The sequence below is a fragment of the Canis lupus genome, chromosome 10 (assembly GCF_011100685.1).
Source record: "Canis lupus familiaris isolate Mischka breed German Shepherd chromosome 10, alternate assembly UU_Cfam_GSD_1.0, whole genome shotgun sequence".
Taxonomy (NCBI): domain Eukaryota; kingdom Metazoa; phylum Chordata; class Mammalia; order Carnivora; family Canidae; genus Canis; species Canis lupus.
The window spans coordinates 26,202,812-26,225,922 of record NC_049231.1 but is presented as its reverse complement, the minus strand read 5'-3'; the positions used below and the strand labels follow the sequence as shown (position 1 = coordinate 26,225,922).

General features: G+C 38.1%; 1 protein-coding gene across 3 annotated transcripts in view; it reads right to left on the bottom strand.

Moving 5' to 3' along the window:
* ENTHD1 (ENTH domain containing 1) overlaps nt 1-23,111 on the bottom strand; it is a 105,997-nt gene that overhangs the window by 67,437 nt on the left and 15,449 nt on the right. For 2 of the 3 annotated variants that reach the window (XM_038550498.1, XM_038550499.1), the window contains one exon: nt 13,500-13,742. In XM_038550498.1, the coding sequence (XP_038406426.1) occupies nt 13,500-13,742 (243 nt within the window). The remainder of the gene's footprint in view (nt 1-13,499; nt 13,743-23,111) is intronic. The other variant, XM_038550500.1, reaches the window with a different exon arrangement.

Here is a 23,111-nt window from a genome sequence, read left to right as displayed (position 1 = left end):
CTCTCCCTATGTCTCTGCCTCTCTCTCTGTAACTTTCATGAATAAATAAATACCTAAAAAAAAAAAAAAAAAAGGAATTCCCAGAGAAGGATTCAGCTGAGACCCTCAACCTCCAACCCTCCCAGCGGCCGAGGGAATGGGGTCTTGATCTTGAAAAGGAGACTTGGGGGGCACCACAACATGCACTACAGATGTCACCCCTGTACTCCCATTTACTTGAGAAATGCTGTTGGAGGTAGAGTGTGAGTACTGTAAATCTTTTTTGAACGGTGAATTTTGAGATGAGTGGAGAAGAAAAGGTTTTTTTCAACAAAAACAGAAAAAGAGAATAAGAAAGCAGAGCTGTTTAAGCAATTTTAAAAATTAAATTTTAAATAGGTAGAGAAGAAAAATGAGAAAGGACAAACTTCTATTGCAGGAGATCTTAGGGAGTTAAGGCAATTTTATTTCCGTGTTTTGCTAACAATAGCACACAAAGTTTGAGGCACTGCCAGTAGTTCTTACTTTAGAATAACAGAGAACAGGAAAATGCACAGACTGTGTTAAGTGCTCTGCCACAGAGACGAGGAGCATACAGCCACTACACAGGCAGGATTAAGTATTCAGGGGTTGGCTCCTAGGTTAAGACAGTACACTGAAATTGCAACACAGAATTTCCATCAGCCAAAATTTGTTTGAAAAAAGTCAAAACTAATAAAATTACAACAGCAATCTAACATGGAAACAGAACTTAAAAATTTTAAAAGGAAAAGGAAAATAACGGGTGGCCAAGGCAAGCATCCCATTTCCCTAACATGATAGTGATGCACTGATAAGATTCTGAGATTTCTCATCACTATCCACATGTCTGAAAGAAGGGGAACAGAGCAGACAATGCTTTTCTCACTCCTTATGACCAAGAAGAGGTAGAAATAGACTAAGGGGGAAAAAAAAGAGGTGTACCAGAGTGAGTAAATACAGGTGCCGACACTAACGGAAGTGAAAGCTACAGTTTCACACTGAATCGGGTGGATGATCTGAAGTTCAAGAGCATCTCCCTGCCCCACGGTGGCTGGACACATTTCCCAGCTAGACAGAACGAGCAGGATCCTGTACAAAAGGCTCAGAGGACAGAGCAGAGTCCAGGTATTCTAAACAAGATCACATAATGGCCTATGAAGGCTCCTGTTTCTCACTGCTGCAGAAAAATGGATAAAATAACAAACAGCACACAAAGTCAACTTGGTGGCGCAAACTGGTCTCAGACATGGTGGGAAGAGTGGAGAAATCACTAAGTGTATCTGAGCCAGTAACTGCCAAAGTTGATGCTGCTGTACCTACATCACCTTCTCTACTTCTTATGACAACTCTGTAATAGAAACCATATTATCCCCATCTTAGAGAAGATGAAATTGTGGCAAAAGCTTGCATTTCCAAGGGCACACAGTCCACACAGCCCGAGTCAAGATTCAAATCCAGTAAGAAAGGTGCCAGGACCTAAGCGCTTAACCCTTATTCCTTACTGCCTTCCAAATACACTGCCTAGTGAGAGCCGCTTAAGCATCAGTAAGATGGAAAGAGACCTGGCAACTAAACAAACATATTCCAGGGGGAAAAGAGGAAAAGAAGAGGAGGAAGGGTGGGAGAAACAAGAGAGAGACGAAGATGGCATGCAAAAAATAGACTCCAAATGTACAAGAGAATGTACTTCAAGGAACAGAAGGACGTTCCTCACAATATGGCATTAGATGGTTTTGGAAGTTATTGTAAATTGTGTATTTTCATATATTTCATTTTAGAATTGTTGCTACTGTATAACAATACAAGGTTGAGCATTTTTAAAAAATGTTTCTTGGACTTACATGTTTCCTTCTCTTTTTTTAGGAAATGCTTTCCATATCTCCTTCCTATTTTTCTGTTGGGCTTTCTCACTGGTTAGCAGAAATTCTTTATATATTCTGGATAATCCTTTGTCGCTTACATATGTTAGAAATGTAACATATTTCTATGTTTTGTGACCGTCTTCTTCACTTATATGGTGTTTTTCAATGAAGAGATAATTCTTAAATTTAATATAGTTTTAGAAGTTTTCTATTGCTACCAAAAATTACAAGATACTTAGTGGCTTAAAACAACGCCCGTTTATTATATTACAGTTTTATAGCTCAGCAGTCCAAGCAGGCTTGATTGGGTTCTCTGCTTTGGGTCTCACAAGGCCAAAATCAAGGTGTCAGCCAAGCTGGACTCTTCTCTGGAGACTCTGAGGAAAAATCCACTTCCAAGATCATTCAGGTTGTTGACAGAATTTGGCTTTCTTATGATTGTAGGACTGAAGTCCCCATTTCCTTGCTGGCTGGCAACCAGGGACCACTCTTAGCTTCTAGAAGTCACTTGCGTTCCTTATCACTCCATTTTCAAGCCAGTAAGGGTACAACAAATCCTTCTCACACTTGGTATCTGTGACTTCCTCTTCTGCTACCAGCTGGGGAAAATTCTGCTTTTAAAGGGTGTGTGTGATTGGATTAAGCCCACCTGGATACTCCCTTTTAAAAAATTTTTGAATATTGAGTTCATTAAAACATTTAATTGAAAATGACTACCAAATGGTAGCATTTTATATCAGTAATCAAAGGATATCCATTATTTTATCATTTATGTATTTATTATTTATTTAAAATCAATTAATTAACATATAGTGTATTATTAGTTTCAAAGGGAGAATTTAGTGATTCATCAGTTGCATATAATACCCAGTGCTCATTACATCAAGTGCTGTCCTTAATGCCCATCACCCAGTTACTCTGTCCCCTACCCACAGCCCCTCCAGTAACCCTATTTGTTTCCCATAGTTAGGAGTCTCTTATGGTTTGTCTCCCTCTCTGTTTCATCTTATTTTATTTTTCCTTTCCTTCCCCTATGTTCATCTGTTTTGTTTCTTAAGTTCCACATACGAGTGAAATCATATTTGTCTTTGTCTCACTGATTTATTTCACTTAGCAGAATACCCTCTAGTTCCATCCACATCATTGCAAATGGCAAGATTTCATTCTTTTTTGATGGCTGTTTTGACATACAACATAACATAATCATGGGAATCATAACTCTTCCCACTCAGAGGTTATGCTCACCTCTCAAAGGGGGGGGGGGATTACATAAAGACAATGGTCATTGGGGCTTATTCTCAGAATTCTGCCTCCCACAGGAGTCAAACTTAGAAAAGCTTTTTTAATAATTTGCATTTTGTTTAAGAAATCCTTCCCTATCCCAATGTAAGAAAGATATTCTTTATTTTCTTTTAAACATTTTAAAGTCTTTTTTTTCTCCTTTAAATCCTTAATTCCTCTAGAATTTGTTTTTGTGCATGATAGGAGGTAGAGACCTAATTTCACTTTTTTCAATATGAATAAATAATTGCCCTTGCATTATTTAGGAAGTAGTTCATCCTCTTCCCACCAATGTGGACCACCACATCTGTCATACTCTAAGATAACCTAGCTGCACAGGTCTCTTTGCTGAGCTCTACGGTTTGTTCCATTGGCCCCACACACCTATTCCTGCATCCATACCATGCTGCCATAATTACGATTGCTTTAGTTATGTCATCCAGAAAAGAGAGCCCTCCACCACCTTATTCTTCTCCAGGAATGCTTTGGATATTCTTGACCTTTTGATTCTTCTAGATAAATTTGGGAACCAGCCCATCAAATTCAATTTTTAAAATCTGTTTTGGATTTTGATTATAATTGCACTAATCAGTGGTTCTCAACTGGGGGCAATTTTGGCCTTCGGGAAACATGTGACAATGTCTGCAGACATTTTTGGTTCTCACACCAGGAAGGAATGTGTGCTAACAGCAACTGGTGAGTAGAGGCCAGGGAATGCTAAACACCCTATGCTGCACAGGACATCCCCCCCACGACAAAGAATTATCTGGCTTAAAATGTCAATAGGACCAAGCTTGAGGAAATCATCCATTAAATCTGCACAATTTGGAGAGAATTGATACTTATATTTTTTAGTATTTCTACAAACATGAGTATCTTTCCATTTATATAGATCATCTTTAATGTATTTAAGTGCTATAATTTTCAGAGTATAGATCTTGTAATCTTCTTTTTAAGATTTATCTCTGTGTCATGATTTTTTGCTATTATAAATGGTATTTTTTAAAATTATGTTTATTGTTGGGTGCTGATACATAAAAATATAACTTGACTTATATATTTTGATCTTTCAGTCAGCCATCTTGCTAAAAGCCTCTTTATTTCTAATATGTTTGTAGATCCTTTCAAGTTTTCTGTATGAAGATCCTATCATTTGCAAATACATTTTTCTTCCATTTTAATACTTAAGCTTTTAATTTCTCTTATTTATTTTATTGTGATGGCTAGGGCCAGTGAAAAGCTGAACAGAAGCAAAAAGAATGGGAACATTTTTTTCTACCTGATTCTAAAGGAATACTTCCACATTTAAGTGTATGAAAAAATTTAATTTACATTTTTAAGATTCAAACTTACTTTTTTGCTAGAAAAAGTGGTCTGTATAATACAAATTCTTTTAAATGTTAAGACTTTCTTTACAATATAATCAGTTATAAAATTCATATTTAAAAATCTTTTATTTACTTGATCTATCAATAATTGAGAGATTTTAAAATCATTACTATAATGGGATATGTTTCAATTACTTTCTGTAGTTCTACCATTTTTTGCTCTGTATTACTTTGGAGTTATTTTACTGGGTATACTCACATTTAGAAATGTTATATCTTCCTAGGGATTTAAGCCTGTTATCGTTGTCCTTAATAATGCTTTTGGCTTTAAATTGTACTTTGTCTGATATTAATATAATTATACCACCCTTCTTTAACTAGTATATGTCTGGTTTACCTTTTTCCATTCATTTGCTTTTAGCCTTTACGTGGATTTACGTGGGCAGCATATATCCAGACTTCTTTTTCTCGAATTTGGTAATCTCTGCCTTTTAACAGATGAGTTTAATCCATTGATATTTATCATGATTATTAATATATTTGGACTGATTTCTACCATTTTGCCTTTTTTATTTCCATCTCTCCCACTTTATCTATGCTTCTTCCTTTTTATAAACCTTTATTTTCTCATTCTATTATTTTCACTACTTTGGAATTTATTCACGCTACTTCTCTTCTTTTGGTGTTAACTCAAGTTTATCATGCATATTTACCTTTAACAGTTAACGGTCAAATAATATCCTTACCCTTCTCTCAAAGTATCAAGGATCTTAGAACACTTAATTCTATAGACTCATTTCCAATTTACATACCATGGCCACCCACTATTTTAGTTGTCTGTTTTTCAAATTCAGAAGTTAGACATTAGGGCAGCCCAGGTGGCTCAGCAGTTTGGCACCGCCTTCAGCCCAGAGCGTGATCCTGGAGACCCTGTATTGAGTCCCGCATTGGGCTTCCTGCATGGAGCCTGCTTCTTCCTCTGCCTGTGTCTCTGCCTCTCTCTCTGTCTCTAATAAATAATAAATAAAATCCTAAAAAAAAAGTTATTTACACAGTGTTTATTTTATATACAAGTTTATTACTTGATAGTCACTCCCTCTTGCATTTCAAAGCATTCTTCTGGAATAATTTTCTTTTTGAAGTACATCCTTTAATGAAGATCTCTTGGTGGTAGGCTCTTGGGTTTTTTATTTATCTGTAAGTGACTATTTCACCCTTATTTTTGAATGACAGTTTTGCTGGGTACATAATCACAGGCTGTTATTTTCTCTCAGCACTTTGAAAATGCTGTATCACTGTCATCTGGCCTCCACTGTAGCTGAAGAGGAGAGGTCACTGGCAGAGTAACTGTCATTCCCCTGCAGATGTGTCCTCTATGTCTTACACTGTTTTCGTGTTTTCCTTTTCCTTTGGACAGATCTTCTAGTTCACTAAATTAAGTTTTTGATTTCAATAGTTTTTCTCATTTCTGTAAGTTTCCATTTTTCAAATTCATACATGCATGCCTAATAATCTTTTTATTTTAAGTAAAACAGTTTTATTTTTTAGAGTTTGGTTTGGCCCAATGAGCCATGCTATGACAGATATAACTGACATTTGAATAACTGGATTAATTTAGAGAAGGATAAATCCAGTTTTGACGCTTTTGCTTGTGTGTATGTCTTTTTAATTTAAGACTTTATTTTTCAGAGCAGCTTTAGGTTTACAACAAAACTGAGAGGGACATACAGAGGTTTTCCATACACCTCGTCCTGACACATGCAGAGCCTCCCCATATCAACCTTTACTTATTTAATATTTAAATGCATAGCTATTCTACATCAGGTATCTGACCTTCCTGCCATCTACTGTCTTTAGGGGGCTAAATATATTCTTTGCTAATCATTTTTTCCAGGGTTGGTGATATGGATTGTGAGCTCATTGCCTGATTTTAATTGGTGGGAAATCCTATGGACCTAACTTGTGAACTGAGCTTTATTCTTGCAGAGAAAATTCAGCCCCACGTTGAATGTCTGGGTTCAGCACAGCAAACCCAGGCTTTCTTTCCCAATGCTTACCTATTTTCTTACCCAAAACCATTTTCTTACCTATTGATGAGTGCCCTTAAACAACTCAGCTTCTACAGGCACCAGCTCCAAGTCACTCTGGCCCCAGCTCATATATCCTGTTATTTAATTTGATTAATTTATTTAAATTTTTGGAAGGCAAGATCTTTGGAGACTTCCCATAACCCTAGTGAAGCCAGAAATATTGCAATGGTTTGGTTACTATGCAATAAATGGGCTTCTTGGAGCTCCTAATAAGTCTTATCACTAGAAGTAGACCTAAAATATTTTTTAGTGTAAAAAAATGTATGTAGTACAATTGTTTTTATAAAAATAAGTTCTCTCTAGTTACCCATTTTCTGTATATGTGTGTGTGTGTGTGTGTGTGTGTGTATTTACACAGAAAGATGCCTAGAATCTATGCTCATCTGATATGAATTATGGCTATTTCTGAGTGACAGGATTGGAAGTGATTGATTCTCCAGGGTTTTTGGGCCTGTACTGTTTTTACCAGAATAGAGTGATTTTTTTTTCCGAAGCAAAAATAAAAGAAAGAAAACAGGGTGCCTGGCTGGCTCAGTTTGTAAAGTGTGTGACTCTTGACCTCGGGGTTGTGAGTTTGAGCCCCACATTGGATGTAGAGATTACTTAAAAATAAAAAATAAAGGAAGGAAAAGACCAGACTGGAAGTGAATATTCTAAGATGTTAATGGCAGTTGGTTTAGGGTAATAGAGATCAAAGTTACTGTTACTTTCTTTATTGTACTTTTAAGTTGAAAAAACCACCGCTTGATACTCACCAGTGCAAATGTTTTAGTAGGAACTGCCTTTGTATTATAAGCCCTGCCATCCAGACTGTGTGTGACACAGCAACCAAATATGACTCCACATCAACTGTTAGCACAAGGTTCATGGTAGAATTAACATTAACACTGGTGCTTGTGCTTATAAAAAAGCATGACAAGTACTTTAAAGTTTTACTTTTGGTCCAACAGGAAACTTACATGATTTTTAGGAAAATATTTCCATGATACAGAGTGCTACTACAGTTAACACAGACCAGAGTAATCCTTCTCTAATATAAGTAAAGTTCTACTGCAAAGAATAATACCACTGAAGAGCTCTTTATGGAGGATCAGATGACCAACTGAGATAATGCTTTGTTGGTCTGGTTGCAAGCAATGTCTCTGGTGATAGCTTTTATAATTATCACCTCTAAGAAAAGGGTGTGATGCTGACGCTTACAGCTCGAAGAAGCTGAGTTGTAACTGTGTACATGTAGTTTTCTGTATGTATTTCATATGTACTTCTGCTCTCTTGGAGGTTATATCTAGTGATGGCTTTCAGTCTGCTTTAAAAAAAAAAGATGTTCAAAAAGAGTTTTGGTGAATGACAGCATCATTGAAATGAATTTGTAGTAAGAGTACATTAAGCAACAATGATCATTCAGTCCCTCTCGTCCTGCAAACAACAAAATTACCTCAACAAAAACCTTCCAAGCTATCTACCACAATTAAAACTTGAGGAAAACATCTAGAAATAGGGAAAAAAAAAAGGAGTAGAGGTAGTACTATGTGTTGAACACCTTCTCCAAAGTACTTTGTTCCCTTTGCTAAATTACCACAAAGAAGCTAGGCACAGCTGTTTCAGCTCTAGATCCTAAAGCCTGGGAATCATATTCTTAGCAATGCATTCAACTTTACATTTCAATATAACTAAATAATTTAGAGATGTCTTTAAATACCTCCTGATGGAAATGCACCTGGGTGATACCATCACTAGCCTCTCTGAAATATTAGTTGTTTTCAATTTCTCTTTCTTCTCCAATATATCATCTACTTAGTCCATTTCCTCTCTATATCTTTACACATTACCTTTCCCTCATTTCAATAACTCGAGCAAGATGCTGGATTGAAACTACTGTCTCTCACAGAGCTTCCTTACAATTCGTATTGCCTTCATTTCTACACAAAGCAGTAAGAGTTATCTTCCACCAACAGCTGTTTTCAGTAATAAGAAAACTAAGTTCTGTGACTAAGCTAAACATCCCTTCTGTTCTCTGAGGCCTACAGTGGTTCCTAGTTGCTAGTGGTATTGAAGTGAAATCTCCAAAGACTGTTTCATTACGTCTTTTATGAACTCTCAATGACCTGTCCACATTTTTCCACATATTCAAATTTATGTTCTCTATGCCATTGAATCTGACCACCATGCATTAACATGATTAATTTGTTTCTTGTTTGTATTCTTTATCACTACAGTAGGAACTATCTACTCTCCCCTATATTTATTATCTCCTTCTTCCTTAACAATAGATCTTCTAACTTTAATCTGGGCACACAGCTGTCCAGGGTAAAGACTACATTTTTCAGCCTCTCTTGCAGTTAGGAGTGTCAAGTGACTAGATGCTAAACAACAACATGTAAGCCAAAATATTATGAGCAACTTCAACTTCAATAAGGGTCCTTAAGGGGAAGGAGTATTCATATTTTCTTTTTTAAAAATTTATTTAGTTGAGGGATGCCTGGGTGGCTCAGCAGTTGAGTGTCTGCCTTAGGCTTAGGGCATGATCCCGGGATCCTGGATCGAGTCCCACATCGGGCTCCCTGCATGGAGTCTGCTTCTCCCACTGCCTGTGTCTCTGTCTCTCTCTCTGTGTGTCTCTCATGAATAAATAAATAAATATTTTTTTAAAAAAAGATTTATTTAGTTGAGAGAGAAGGGGAGAGAGCATACAAGTGGGAGGTGAGGGGGGTGCATGCAGAGGGAGAGAGAGAAGCAAACATCCCACTAAACAGGGAGCCTGACTTAGGGCTCAATCCCAAGGTCCCAAGACCTGAGCTGAAGGAAGATGCTTAACCTACTGAGCCACCCAGTTGCCTCTAGAATATTCGTATTTTCAAGCTTTCCTCCTTCCTACTGGCTAGAATGCAGATGTGATGGCTGGAGCTCAAACAGCTATCTTGGCTCGTGAAGTGGAAGTTACATGCTGAGTCTGGTGATGAGACAGAAAGACCCCTGGGGTCCTTGACTTTATGAAGGGCCATATCAGTCTTAAAATATCTAGTTCTGGATTATTTTTAGAAGAGAGAAAAAAATCCTATTATGTTTAAGCTGTGAACATTTTTGTGGCCTCTTCTTTATCACTCCTGGGAACACGTAATTCTAATTGATCCACCTATCTCCAAGTTTTCATTTGCTACTTCTGTCCTACTAAGTAAGAATGCTCCACCAATTTATTTTCCTATCTCGCTCAATACCCTCCCACACAAAATTGTCAGGTTTCTTTCTGCCTTTAAAATATAGCTCCTGTGGTGTATTTCCTGGGGGGGGGTCAGTTAAGCATCCAACTCTCGGTTCCAGCTCAGGTCATGATCTCAGGGGTCATGCCCCATGTTAGGCTCTGCGCTCAGCAGGAAGTGTGCTTAAAGATCCTCTCCCTTTGCCCCTCCCCTTGTGTGCACGCTCGCACTCTCTCTCTGAAATAAATAAATAGATAAATACAGTTTCAGATTCAAATGCCTATGTGGAAACAGTATTGCTAAGCTTAATCCAATTACTCTTTTTTGGTTTTTTGTTTTAAAGATTTTATTTACTTATTCATGAGAGACACACACAGAGAGAGGCAGAGACACAGGCAGAGAGAGAAGCAGGCTCCATGCAGGGAGCCTGATATGGGACTCAATCCCGAGACTCCAGGATCATGCCCTGGGCCGAAGGCAGGCACTCAATTGCCGAGCCACCCAGCCATCCCCAATTACTCTTTTTTGAACGCAAACACACACATATATCTATCTACGATGTATATGTATATATATATACATAGATGGATAAATGGAGTTTTTAAATAGTTTAACAGATTTTTAACAAATTTACTAAGTTTTTATTTATATCCAAACATTCACTATTTGCCATCATTCACCAAAATTCTTTTTGAACATCTTTTTTTTTTTTTAAATGGACTGAAAGCCATTACTAGATGTAACTTCCAAGACAGCACAAATACACCCAATTTGCTTACCACTCCAAGAATAGCGTCTGGCATATCGTAAGTACTCAATACATGTTTGTGATATGAAAAAAAAAATTAACTGTAGCAAAACTTCATTTGAAGGTAGACTGACTTTTTAAAAATAGTCAAAAGTCATTCGAAGCTCAGTTTAGTGAATAAGATGTGTCATAAAGCTAGAGAATATCATTTGGGTTAAAAAAAAAAAAGCAGTGACTATAAAGCAATAAACCTGATCTCCTGTATGAATCATAAAAATGGCTCAGAGTTGAGCTTCTTTCTGTGGCAATTTAAAGATTCATTTCCTAAGCTTACAGTTAAGTACGCCAAGCTTGCTCCAGTTTCAGAATGTTTGCACCTGCTGTTCCCTTTGCCTGGATCACCCCCGATATACATAGATAGTCCCTTCACTTCATTTGGGTCTCTGTCTAAATAGCCACCTCTTCCAAAGGTCTTTCCTTACTCCCTGACCTAAGGTAAAGTCATCCTTGTCACTTTCTGTGCCCTAATACTGCTTTCCTTTCTTTTTTTATTTTTTTTAAGATTTTATTTATTTATTCATGAGAGACACGGGGGGGGGGGGGCGGCAGAGACACAGGCAGAGGGAGAAGCAGGCTCCACATAGGGAGCCCAACACGGGACTTGATTCCGGGACTCCAGGATCATGCCCTGGGCCAAAGGTGGGTGCTAAACTGCTGAGCCACCCAGGGATCCCCCTGCTTTCCTTTTCTTTATAGGACTTGTCATTGACATAACATTTTATATCTATTTTGTTTATGTGCGATTAGTATCTGTCTCTGTCACTAGAATATTTGCTCCATGATGAAAGGGACTATGTTTTACTCACTGCTATAGCTCCAAATTTCTGCTTGATATCTAAATTTCAAAACAATCCATTAATAGATGTTTACAATGAAAGAGCAAGGAAGAGAAAAAAGGAATGGAGAGAGAACAAGAAAGGCAAGAGAGAAGTAGTGAAAGGGGTGGGCAAGTCGGTAATTTTACTCTGTAACTCCATTTTTGTATTAGTTTGAGTTGAAGGCTTCTGTGAGAAAATTTCAGACTGTGTCTCTTTTCTCTCCTGGAGATTTATTTCTAAATAAAATGGCTACCAGAAAGAAAGAGGTTCCACTCCACTTAGAAGCATGTGGATGGGGATCCCTGGGTGGCGCAGCGGTTTGGCGCCTGCCTTTGGCCCAGGGCGTGATCCTGGAGACCCGGGATCGAGTCCCACGTCGGGCTCCCGGTGCATGGAGCCTGCTTCTCCCTCTGCCTGTGTCTCTGCCTCTCTCTCTCTCTCTGTGTGATGACTATCATAAATAAATAAAAAATTTAAAAAAAAAAAAAAAATTTAAAAAAAAAAAAAAAAAAAAAAAAAAAAAAAAGAAGCATGTGGATGGCATTTACTGTCTTTTACCATCTTTCCATCTCCCTAGTCCACACAAACACAAACTGAGTGAACATTCGAGAACTCCTGAGTCAGAGAAGTACTTTAGTGATTTTTAGCAAGATTCCTCTGTGTTGGTATTACTATTAACATTCTTAATTTCTATACATAACTGACATTTGGAACATCTGTTCATTTAATACCTGCAGCTCTTTCAGGCTCTTGTTTAATAGAGTTACATGATAAAGCTAGGCGGCAAGCCTCTGAAAATACTTTTAACTCTGTCACTTCTGCTGTCTCTCTCACAGCATAAAGTTTACCTCCTTTCAAGGCACAGTAATTCAAGTCACATTTCTTTAATGATTTTCCTTCCTCAGACCATTCCTTACACAAAACTTACCAACAAGGTTTGTACTGGAGAAGATAGAGCACAATGACATTCCTTCATGTTTTGGCAAATTTACTAGAAAAGGTAATTTGTTTCTTTTTTTTTTTTTAAGATTTTATTTATTTATTCATGAGAGACACACAGAGAGAGAGGCAGAGACACAGGCAGAAGGAGAAGCAGGCCCCATGCAGGGAGACTGAAGTGGAACTCAATCCCAGGGCCCTGGGATCACACCTGAGCCAAAGGCAGACGCTAAACTGCTGAGCCACCCAAGTGTCCCAATAATTGTGTTTTCCTGCTGATTTCTATAACATTACAAAGAAAACCTTTATTTTTTTTAAGATTTTTTAAAAAATTTATTCGTTCATGATAGAGAGAGAGAGAGAGAGAGAGGCAGAGACACAGGCAGAGGGAGAAGCAGGCTCCACGCCCGGAGCCCCGACTCGGGACTCGATCCCGGAACTCCAGGATGGTGCCCCAGGCCAAAGGCAGGCGCCAAACTGCAAAGCCACCCAGGGATCCCCAAGAAAGCCTTTTTTTAAAAAGTTCATTCTGCATTTAAAATCTTTGGCAAAGGAAAAAGTTCTATGATAGAAGACACTGTTGTCCTGTAGGAGTTTGAGAGACTTTCAGAATTCTGAGGCACATTTAAGAAATGTGTAGGATCAAACAGCACAAAACGCATAGATGCCCAGACCCTGAGGCTCACATTCCAGTTATGATGAAAATCTTAACATGAATCACAATGCCAAATAAGTAGTCACTATTTTAATACCATTTGAGCTCAAAACTCTCATTTTATTTGAAACCCAAATAAATTGCATTCAGAAAACAGTCGTAATATTTTCTACTATTATTCATCTTTGTTTTGTACAGAATGAGGCCTAATATAGTACCAATAGCACTAATATAGCATTAATACTTCAGTATTAAAATCTAATGTTTTGAGGCACTTGGGTAGCTCAGCAGTTGAGTGTCTGTCTTTGGCTCAGGTTGTGATCCCGGGATCAAGTCCCTGCAAGGACCTGCAAGGACCCTGCTTCTCTCTCTGCCTATGTCTCTGCCTTTCTCTCTGTGTTCCTCATGAATAAATAAATAAGTAAAATGTTAAAAACAAAAAAAAAACAAAAACCCTAATGTTTATATTTTTTCATTGTTCTTAAATGATACCATTGTAGGCTGACGCTCATTATACGTACTTTTATTATGTAGCCTTGCAACCTTAAGAAGCTTACGTTTCTTCTCTGAAGCAGAAATTTCTGGTGTGTGGGCAGAAGCACATGCTGTTGGTGAGTTAGCTGTACCAGGTAATCTTTTAGGAAATGTCATAGAGTAGGAGGTACGCCGTCTTGTCCGACATGCTACTTCCCTCTCTCTATGCAGCAACTGTTCATCCATCAGCAACGTTATTACTTGCTTAGACTTTTCCCGGATATAATAACCTGAAAAATACATTGGATTTGTGTAGGTAAGAAAATGTTCATTAAAGCTACAATTAACTTTTATTCTTAAGAAAATTAGGAAAAAAAACATAAGCAATGTAAGCAAAGAGAAAAAATAGGGAAACCGGTTTCATTAGAATTGTCAATAAGCTCTCCTTTTCTTATACTTTGAGAAGTAAATAAATGTATGATGAAATCGTATCACATATTTCCTTTTAAAAGTAATAAATACATTGCAATAAATCAAACAATATAGGCATAAAAGAAGAAAAATGAAATTAGATCTAGATGTACGACCATGACATATAACTAAAGATTTAAAATAATATGCATGGTATGATTTAAATCGGTAAAGCACAGAGGAAAATCAATCATTATATATGAATACAGGAGAGATAAGTAGATAGAGAAATACATGAGTGGATAGGATGGATGGATGGATGGATGGATGATGGATGGGCAGGAAGATGGCCTGCTGTGCTCTCACAACATTGTTAATATCCCTTACCTTAAAGGGGTACGATTGGGGTGGGACAAGAATGGGGGGGGGGGGAATGGATTTTCTTTGACGTAACATCTTATCAAAACAACTTGATGCCATTAATAGAGTGCCAGAGCACAGTCTAAGACCAGAATCCTAATGAAGATGCTCTCCTTAATCATCTGTGTGACTCTGATATGTTAGGTGATCTGTCTGGCCTTGAGTTTTCTATGTAAAAACCAGTAGAAGCATATCTCAGTGTAATTCACAGATATAAAAATATACTCATTCAAATATATAGTATCATTACTATTCTCAATCCCTTCCCCATGAGAAATGATAAAGGAAACCCACTCCCCTCTCCATAGCTTGGGACCAACTCATATTATAACATCTCATGTCTTCCCAAGCCTTCTTCCAGAAGTAAACTGAAAAGTCCCTAAAAGATGCACTACAATGTTCACTCTGGGCTCTAAGCATGATGAATTAAAGTGGTAATATATCCAACTATAATTTACAAGTAGTAGAAGTAATGAGAAATGGTCAAATGTAGGGTGCATTTAGATGAAAGAAGCTAATATGTTCTCTGCAGTCATTTCATTAAGGACTGCTACGGATGGTTTCAGAAACCTTTGTTCAAGTTGCCATTTTTCCCAGGATTATTTTATCTACTCTTAATCTCATTTCTTAGTCACTTCCTCCTTCCAAACTTCTTTTATAACTGCTGTGAACCGTATCATTCTTAACACCCTTAGTTTCCTATGAGTAATTTGTAGTCTGTAAACAAAAAATCCCGCAGTGTTTTGGGTTACCACTTTGTGTTGCCTGATAGAAGCCTGCTGTGACTGTCAGCCTTTGGGGACAACATGCCAGACACTCCTTTCCCCTGGAAAACTGCCATAGCTCAGTTTGGGAGAAAGGGTGAAAGACTTGTTTTTCCATTTCTAACTTCATAAAAACTCATCTCCTTCCACTTCCACGCTCTCCCTCTACACTGGCGACCCTGACTGCCTTATTCTGCAATCACACCAGGCTATCTATCTCCTTCAAGCTGTGTGCTAGCTGTTGCTTCTGCCAGGGGCTCTGCATGGATAGGTCCCTAATTCATTCAAGTCTCTACTCAAATGTCACCACCTCAGAGAAGCCTTCCTTCTGCCCACCCTCTCTAAAATAGCCCCATTCCCATCACTCTCTCTTTCATTACCTATTTTGTCACTACCCGATACTGTTATACACACACACAAACACACACACGTTTACTTGTTTACTATTTCTTTTATCTATGATACAAACTCCATGGGGGCAGAGAACCTCATTCACCCAGTACCTTTAGTGTCTAGAAGAATGATTGCACATTTACTGAGTAAATGAGTTGATAAAGGAGCAAATTACCAAAAAGTTTCAATTTCCTCCTTGACATAGTGCAAATGGAACCACATGTATAAGATACTGAGTGCCAATTTACAATGCAGCTGCCTGAGAAAGTTGCTTGGCCTGAAAGTTTCTTGCAACACCCTTAATTACAAAAGGTCAGAACTAGAAGTTATGGGACAGATGTGGATTATTTTACTTGGAGTCTGCATGAATTGGTGGCACTTGAAAGCAGCTACAAAAGTTCAAAGGTCCATGCAGGTACATCAAGCAGAAAGCCAACCACAATGATGAAGCACTTCTCCCTGAAACATCAGGGCTCTTCCCTGAGGGAGCAGTTGATAGCATCCGGAATGTCAAGCCCAGTGGTTTACTTCTCACTTGAGGCTGCCCACTGCCCTGGCTACCTCCCTGCCACCCTCAAGATGCTGGAGAGTAGAAACCTGGCTGTTCTAAAGCACTGAAGTTGAAAGTGAAAAAAAATCTATGAGTCCAATAAACTTGTTTCCAGGATGAGTTAAATAATAATAGTACTAACAAGATGGCATCTCCTCACTGCTAAGTAATATGTTTCTGAAAGGAAAGGAGGGATGCAGTACTAAAACAGAATTGTACTGGAATAGAACACATATAGGAACCAACCACTTTGTGTCTAAAAGAGAAAAGGAGGGGAGGGGAAGAAGATGGAATGGAGGGAGAAAGACAAAGGGAGGGAGAAAACATGGATTCTCTGAAATGAGAAATCAAGCTACGAAATAGATCAATACCCAAAGGTACATCAAGATGTAAAGCTCATTATTAAGATGAAGAATAAAGTCAAAACAAAGCTATATTCTGTTTTGGGGGGCCTGGGTGGCTTGGTCAATTAAATGTCTGTCTCCAGCTCAGGCTATGATCCCAGGACCCTGGGATTGAGCCCTAAGTCAGACTCCCTGCTCACTGGAGAGTCTGCTTCTTCCTCTCCCTTTGCCCCTCCCCTTCATTCATTCTCTCTCTAATAAATAAATATATATTTTTTAAAAGCTATATTATTTTAATTAGGAATCTTTGGGTTCTAAGTGACAGAAACTCAAATTGAACTGGCCATGAAAAAACCAGGGGTTATGACTGGGCCTCAGGTAAAAAAGAGGAAGAGACTGGAGAACTACTAGGACTCCTCTTCCCTCTCCCATCCCTTCTTCCCTCTGGAAGAGGCGTGTAATGCCTTCATTTTCTCAAACCCTTACATATTGGCTTCATCCATCTGAATGTGGACATGGCCACAGATACCTCCAGGTTCATGCCTCACACTCTACCACCTGAGAAGCCTCCCTCTTCCTTCATTCAAACTGGAAAAATCCAAGAGAATGACTCAGTTTGGCCCAGCTTGAAAGTCACATGCCCATCCCCTTGGCCAGAGCAGGAGATACTCCCATTGGCAACACCCATCAGAAAGGCACAGTGAAGTGAGGGGAGAGTCAACAGGATAGAAAAATGAACAAACAGAAAGCCAACTGGAGGAGGCTTCTCAAACTCAAGCAAAGGCAAAGGACATACAAATCACTAGAGCAACTATGCATCAGACCAATACCCAGAGATACTCACTTATGCACCTAGGCAATTATCTGATCATTTCTTAAATACTTAAGTTTCAGGAATTGTTCTAGAAGCACAAGTGAGAAAAAAAATGACAAGATTCCTAAACAAGATAATTTCAGATAAAAATAAATGCTCTAAAGGAAATAAAGAACAGTGAGGTGCTAAACATCAAGTTGTGGTGCAGTGAAGTCAAGTCATATCTCTGTGCATTTTGAGCAGCCAGAAAAAACCAGCCCTGCAGACATTCAGGCAGAGGGAGCAGCTCTGACTTCACTTCTTTAGGAAGCCCTCTGTTGAGAGATAGCAAGACCCTCCCAGCTCGCTCTACACATCCTTGGTCAAGCCTGGTTTCCAGTCTCATGCACCTGCACTTGTCTCTTACTGCACTTCCACAGGTTGTAATTGCTTATTTATTTGATAAATGTCTTTTTCCCTCCATTACAGCCAGAAGTATGCCTGTGTGCTTAAGAGATACTTCAGAAATGTCTGTTCAATAAATGAAGGAACATTCTGAGGGAAAATGTCCCAAATGCAGGGGAGGAGTCTCTGTAAACACACAAATGAGCATCATGTAAAAGGATTTAGAAATATGATAAATTCAAAGATGTTGGGCAGTGAAATGCACCAGAAACAAAGACATACATCGGACTTCTAGAAAAACATGTATTAGGCTTCAGAGAGTGGTCATAAAACATCTTAACACCGCTCCCCCCATACCTGACCCACTAACCAACCCAAATTTACTCTTCTTCCTATATTCCTTTCTCAGTGAATTTTATATCCATTCACCACCACCCCCAAAACTCAATAACCCAGGCCTCTTGTTAGTGTCAAATCCATCCTCTCGTCTCCATCTCCCAGTTCAGGCCCCACTCATTTCTTGCCTGTGGTGTTCTGTTTATTTACTTATCTCAAGTCTCCCTTGCCTTCTATCCTCCACAATGTCTCCAGGGGTGGGTGATGGAATTGGGGTAGGAAGGTAGGGGAGAAGTATCCCCAACAGTGTTATTTTCAAGTTAAAAAACCCTCAGTCAAGTTGGCACCAATAAGTTCATGCTTCAAAGTACCCCTCTGCTCTGCTCCAAATATACAGCAATAATAGACATCAGCAGTCTCAAAAACAGGATAAAAACCTCCACAAACCATAAATATAAGAGAAATGAAAAAGCAATAAGCCAGGCTGAAGCTACAGGGCTGCTGGGTTCTTGATCTGGCAGTCAGGAAGGAGTTCAGCTCCTCAGGTGTTAGGGAACCAGAGCTGATCTCACTCTTTGATGTTAGGGGGTATCTGTGTTTGAGAGAGGGCTGGGAAGAAAAGAAAAAGAAGAGGGGAAAAACCCAGCTGCTTCCTGGGCTGTCACTTATTTGTAGCTGTGGGTCTAGAAGCTAGAAGACACATGTGCAGCCTTAAGGCTGGGAACTAAACCTAAGGCAGGCAAGGCTCCTGCCACCTCAGTGGCTGCATGTAAGACACCTTAGTTCTATCACAGGGCATGGCTGCCTTTCTAAGGGCTGTACTGGAGGCTCTAAGGGAGCTGGGTGGCATGAACTGAAAACCAACATCAAGGGGTGAACATGGATAGTGGAGGAAGAACCTCCCAGTCAAAATAAGACAGAAAACTAAAATTCCAAAATAGTTTTTTAAAAAAATCTCATGCTTAAGAAAGATGGCTGATAAAAACAGCAATCAAAATGCAAATACACTGCAAGGGAAATCAGTGTTCTATAGGATTCTGTAAGATCTTCTATAAATCAATATTCTATATTGTTAGAGGATTTTAAAACGCTAAACAAAGATTTTTATTTTTACATATGTATTTATGATTGATTTGAGAGAGAGTGAGAGCACGTGCACGTGTGGTGGGGGGGCAGAGGGAGAAGGAGAGAGAGACTCCCAAGCGGTGCCAGGCCCAGCGTGAGCCAGGTGTGAGTCTTTATCTCATGACCCTGAGATCATGATGTGAGCTGAAATCAAGAGGTGGATGCTTAACCACCTGAGCCACCCAGGCACCCCCTAAACAAAGATTTTTAAGTAATACAATTAAGAGAGATTAATACAGGAATCATAACCACAACAAGAAATTGGAGATTATGAAACAAAAATAGGCAGAAATGAAACAAAAACATTGGATATGAAAAGAGCCGATTAAAAATCCTAGAAATGAAAACTATACTCAGTAGAATTAAAAAGAAAAAAACCCTCAACATCCAAAAACTCCAGAATCTAACAGCTGAAGAGGTAATTGAAGAATAGTATTAAGGAATTCTTCCAAAATATAGCACAGAGTGGCAGTAAGATTAAAAAGATTAATTAAAAGTCATAAACGACAGATTGTGCAAGGCCCAGTATTCACTTAGTTTCAAAAGAAGAAAATTACGGTAATCACAAAAAAGCAATATTCAGAGCAAAAGGGGCTGAGAATTTAAGAGAAAATACATGAATCCTCACATCAAAAATGATCTTCAAAGACTAAGCAGGATAAATAAAAATAATCCTATATGTAGAAATCTTGTAGAAAGACAGAACATTTAGGATAATGGGAAACTCTTAGAAGCTACCAATCAAAAAAAAAAAAAAAAAAAAAAAGCTACCAATCTTTTCTTTGAACCTCCAATAATAGCCCACTTGTCAGCATTTCAGTCAGCAGACATTTATTCAGCACCTTCACCAAATTGAGTAAAGAAATAGAGATCTCAATAAAATAACCTCAGCCCTCCAAACCCGGAGTCCAGTGAAGGAGGTAACATGTCCTTGGGTCATACAGCAGTGTGCTTCAACAGATATGTGGGCAAGGCGCATTGGATGGGCAGAAACTGGAAAAACAGGATAGTGGAGAAGCCCTTCCTAGTGAATGGTTTGCACTGAGCATTATTTGGACATGAATATACACTGCAGGAAATAAAAGTAATAAAAGTAAAAATATGCCAAGGAGTAACAGTATAAGCTAATATTGATTGATGATCTAGAAGGTGCCTGGCCTTCAGACATTATCTCCAATCCTCACAAAGTCCATTTTACAGATAAGAAAAGTAAGTTTAGGGGGAGTAAAAAACTTTTCCAAAGTCATAAAGTTAATAGTAAGTTTGAAGGTAGAGACTGGCTCTATAGAAATACCACAATATAGACTTTAGTTTCCTTGACTGAATTTAGCATACAAATGTAAGCTTTTTTATTTGATGGGAACCTTGAGAAGAGCACGATTGTGTTGACACAGCACTGAAGTGCTAAACTGTTATTCTCTCTTGTTTGTTTACTGTACTCTGCTGTCCATGTGTGTATAATATGTAAAGAGGAACGTGGGAAGACTGGCTAGACTGGCATATTTAAGTTTAAATAGATTCATGGTTTGTTTCTTGCTGTCATGATTACCAATGATTATATTTGCTCGAAGGAGCAAAAGGTGATCCAAAATATTAAACTGTTGTAGGTATAAAGGTTTTATTTGAACTCACAGTAATATAACTTTCAAGTTACTTGTAACAATAACAAAGCACTAACAGAACAGGCTCATGATGACCCGAAGCCTGGATGTTTGTTTAAAGGAAATTCATTTGTTCATCAAAACTATAAAAATATGTGTTACAGGAAATCACATTTGTTCAGCAGCCTTGTGTTAATTATCCCACCTCTCTGTAAATGAGCACATCTACTTTCACTAATGAATCCAGCCTCCACTATGTATCAGATGGGTTTGATGGTTAGAGAATTCTGACCACTGCTGTCTGACAGCTATAGAGAGACAATCAAGTCTGATGCACTTGGAAGCTAGATTCTTCCCACAGTGCTTAGGCACTACCCTCCTTCCCGCTCCCACCCCCTCCCACCTCCCAGTCCAGGAGCTGCCTGCCTCACACTGTCCCACTTCTGTCCCTCCTGTAAAAGAAGGAAGACAGTCAGATTTCAGTTATTTTGCTTTTAGAGGCTAACCAACATCCAAAGTAATTCTACATTTTAAAATATTTTCTTTTTCTTGAACTCACTGTTTCCAGATATCTTGGCTCTGTTTAATTCATTATAGTCACCTTGAAAGTGAAATTCTAATCATTCCTTTGTTCTTCTACTTGTCCATGTCCAGTCTTTCTCTAAATCCTATCAGGGTCCAAATACCTGGTGTTTTGTTTTCTTCCCTTCTGTGAGAACCTGAACTCAAAAAACCATCTCCTCAAAAAAAAATTTTTTTTTAAATCAATAACTTCTAAACTAGCGTAAATATATAAATGTATCACATCTTCCACAGTCTTTGCTTTTTACATTTCGGGTTGTGTCTCTTAACTCTGGCTTATAAGGTTTAGTTCCTACTCCAAGACTTTCAAACTTTAGTGAACAAATGGGTAGGTGATTGGTAAGGGCCAATCCTGGAGGCAGACAGGCAGCCTGTACAAAATCAGCCATGGGTCAAAGTGTGAAGCATCTAATTCCCAAATTAGATGACTGATAATGACAAGGGAAAACTAAAATGGCAGTAATGTCACCAGTGTATGCCAAGTTACTTCTAGTAAAACCGCTTAACATAATTTTTTAACAACACTGAAAATTTGTCTTTTTAGAATGTACCTTTAAGAAGAAATCCATCAAAAAAAAAAAAGAAGAAATCCATCAAAAGATGAATGGATAAAGAAGATGTGGTTTATGTATACAATGGAATATTACTCAGCCATTAGAAATGACAAATACCCACCATTTGCATCGACGTAGATGGAACTGAGTGAAATAATATGCTGAGTGAAATAAGTCAATTGGAGAAGGACAAACATTATATGGTCTCATTCATTTGGGGAATATAAAAAATAGTGAAAGGGAATAAAGGAGAAAGGAGAAAAAATAAGTGGGAAATATCAGAAAGGGAGACAGAATATGAAAGACTCCTAACTCTGGGAAACGAACTAGGGGTGGTGGAAGGGGAGGTGGGTGGGGGTGGGGGTGACTGGGTGGCAGGCACTGAGGTGGGCACTTGACTGGATGAGCACTGGGTGTTATTCTGTATGTTGACAAATTGAACACCAATAAAAAATAAACTTATTTTAAAAAATAAATAAAAATAAAAAATAAAAAGAAATCTACCTTTAATTTACATAAATGTACACATATAATGGCCCATTTAAACAAAATTAACTACAATCTCATGACTTACCTAATTGAGAATAAAGTAGTACATACATCTATAATACACACATTTCCAAGAATACTATAAATTTGGTTTTATAAAAAGAATACCATAATCTGTATAAATAAATAATTTGATGGTATGAAACATTCAACTAGGTATTTTTCAGACAATTTTAATTAAGTTCACTCCGGTAGTTCGATGAAACTTTGTTAGGATATTTTTTAAAACTCAATTAGGAGAGGCTGTGTAGCACAATAATAGAATAGCACTAAGCAGTATTAGGATATATGAGCTTTAATCATGTTCAGTCATTAATTAGCTGTGCAACCTTACCTAAATAACTTAATCTGTCTGGGCGCTAGCTCCTCATCTCTTTAAGAGAGATAACATATATCTTTTATTCCTCTAAGATATTGTAAGGGTCAAATAAGATACCAAACACAAAAATGCTCTATTATTAAAATCTAGTAACTCAAACAACTAGATACCTTATGGAAAAGACTGAACTTTACTTCCACCTCATAATATACATAAAGTTAATTCTAGATCAATCACAGACCTAGCTAAAACTGTAAGATGTCTAAAAGAAACCAAGAGAACTCCTTCATAGCTTTGGGGTAGGCAAGTTTCTCAGACAAGACACAAAAGGCATCAGCCATAAAGGAAAACATACTGCACTTCATCAAAAGACATTAAGAAAGTGGGAAGACAAGTCACAAACTTGGAGAAAATATTTGTAATCCATATATCTATCTGACAAAGGACTCATATCCAGAATGTATAAAGAACCACTACAAATGAAATTTAAAAATAGGCAAAAAAATTTAAAAC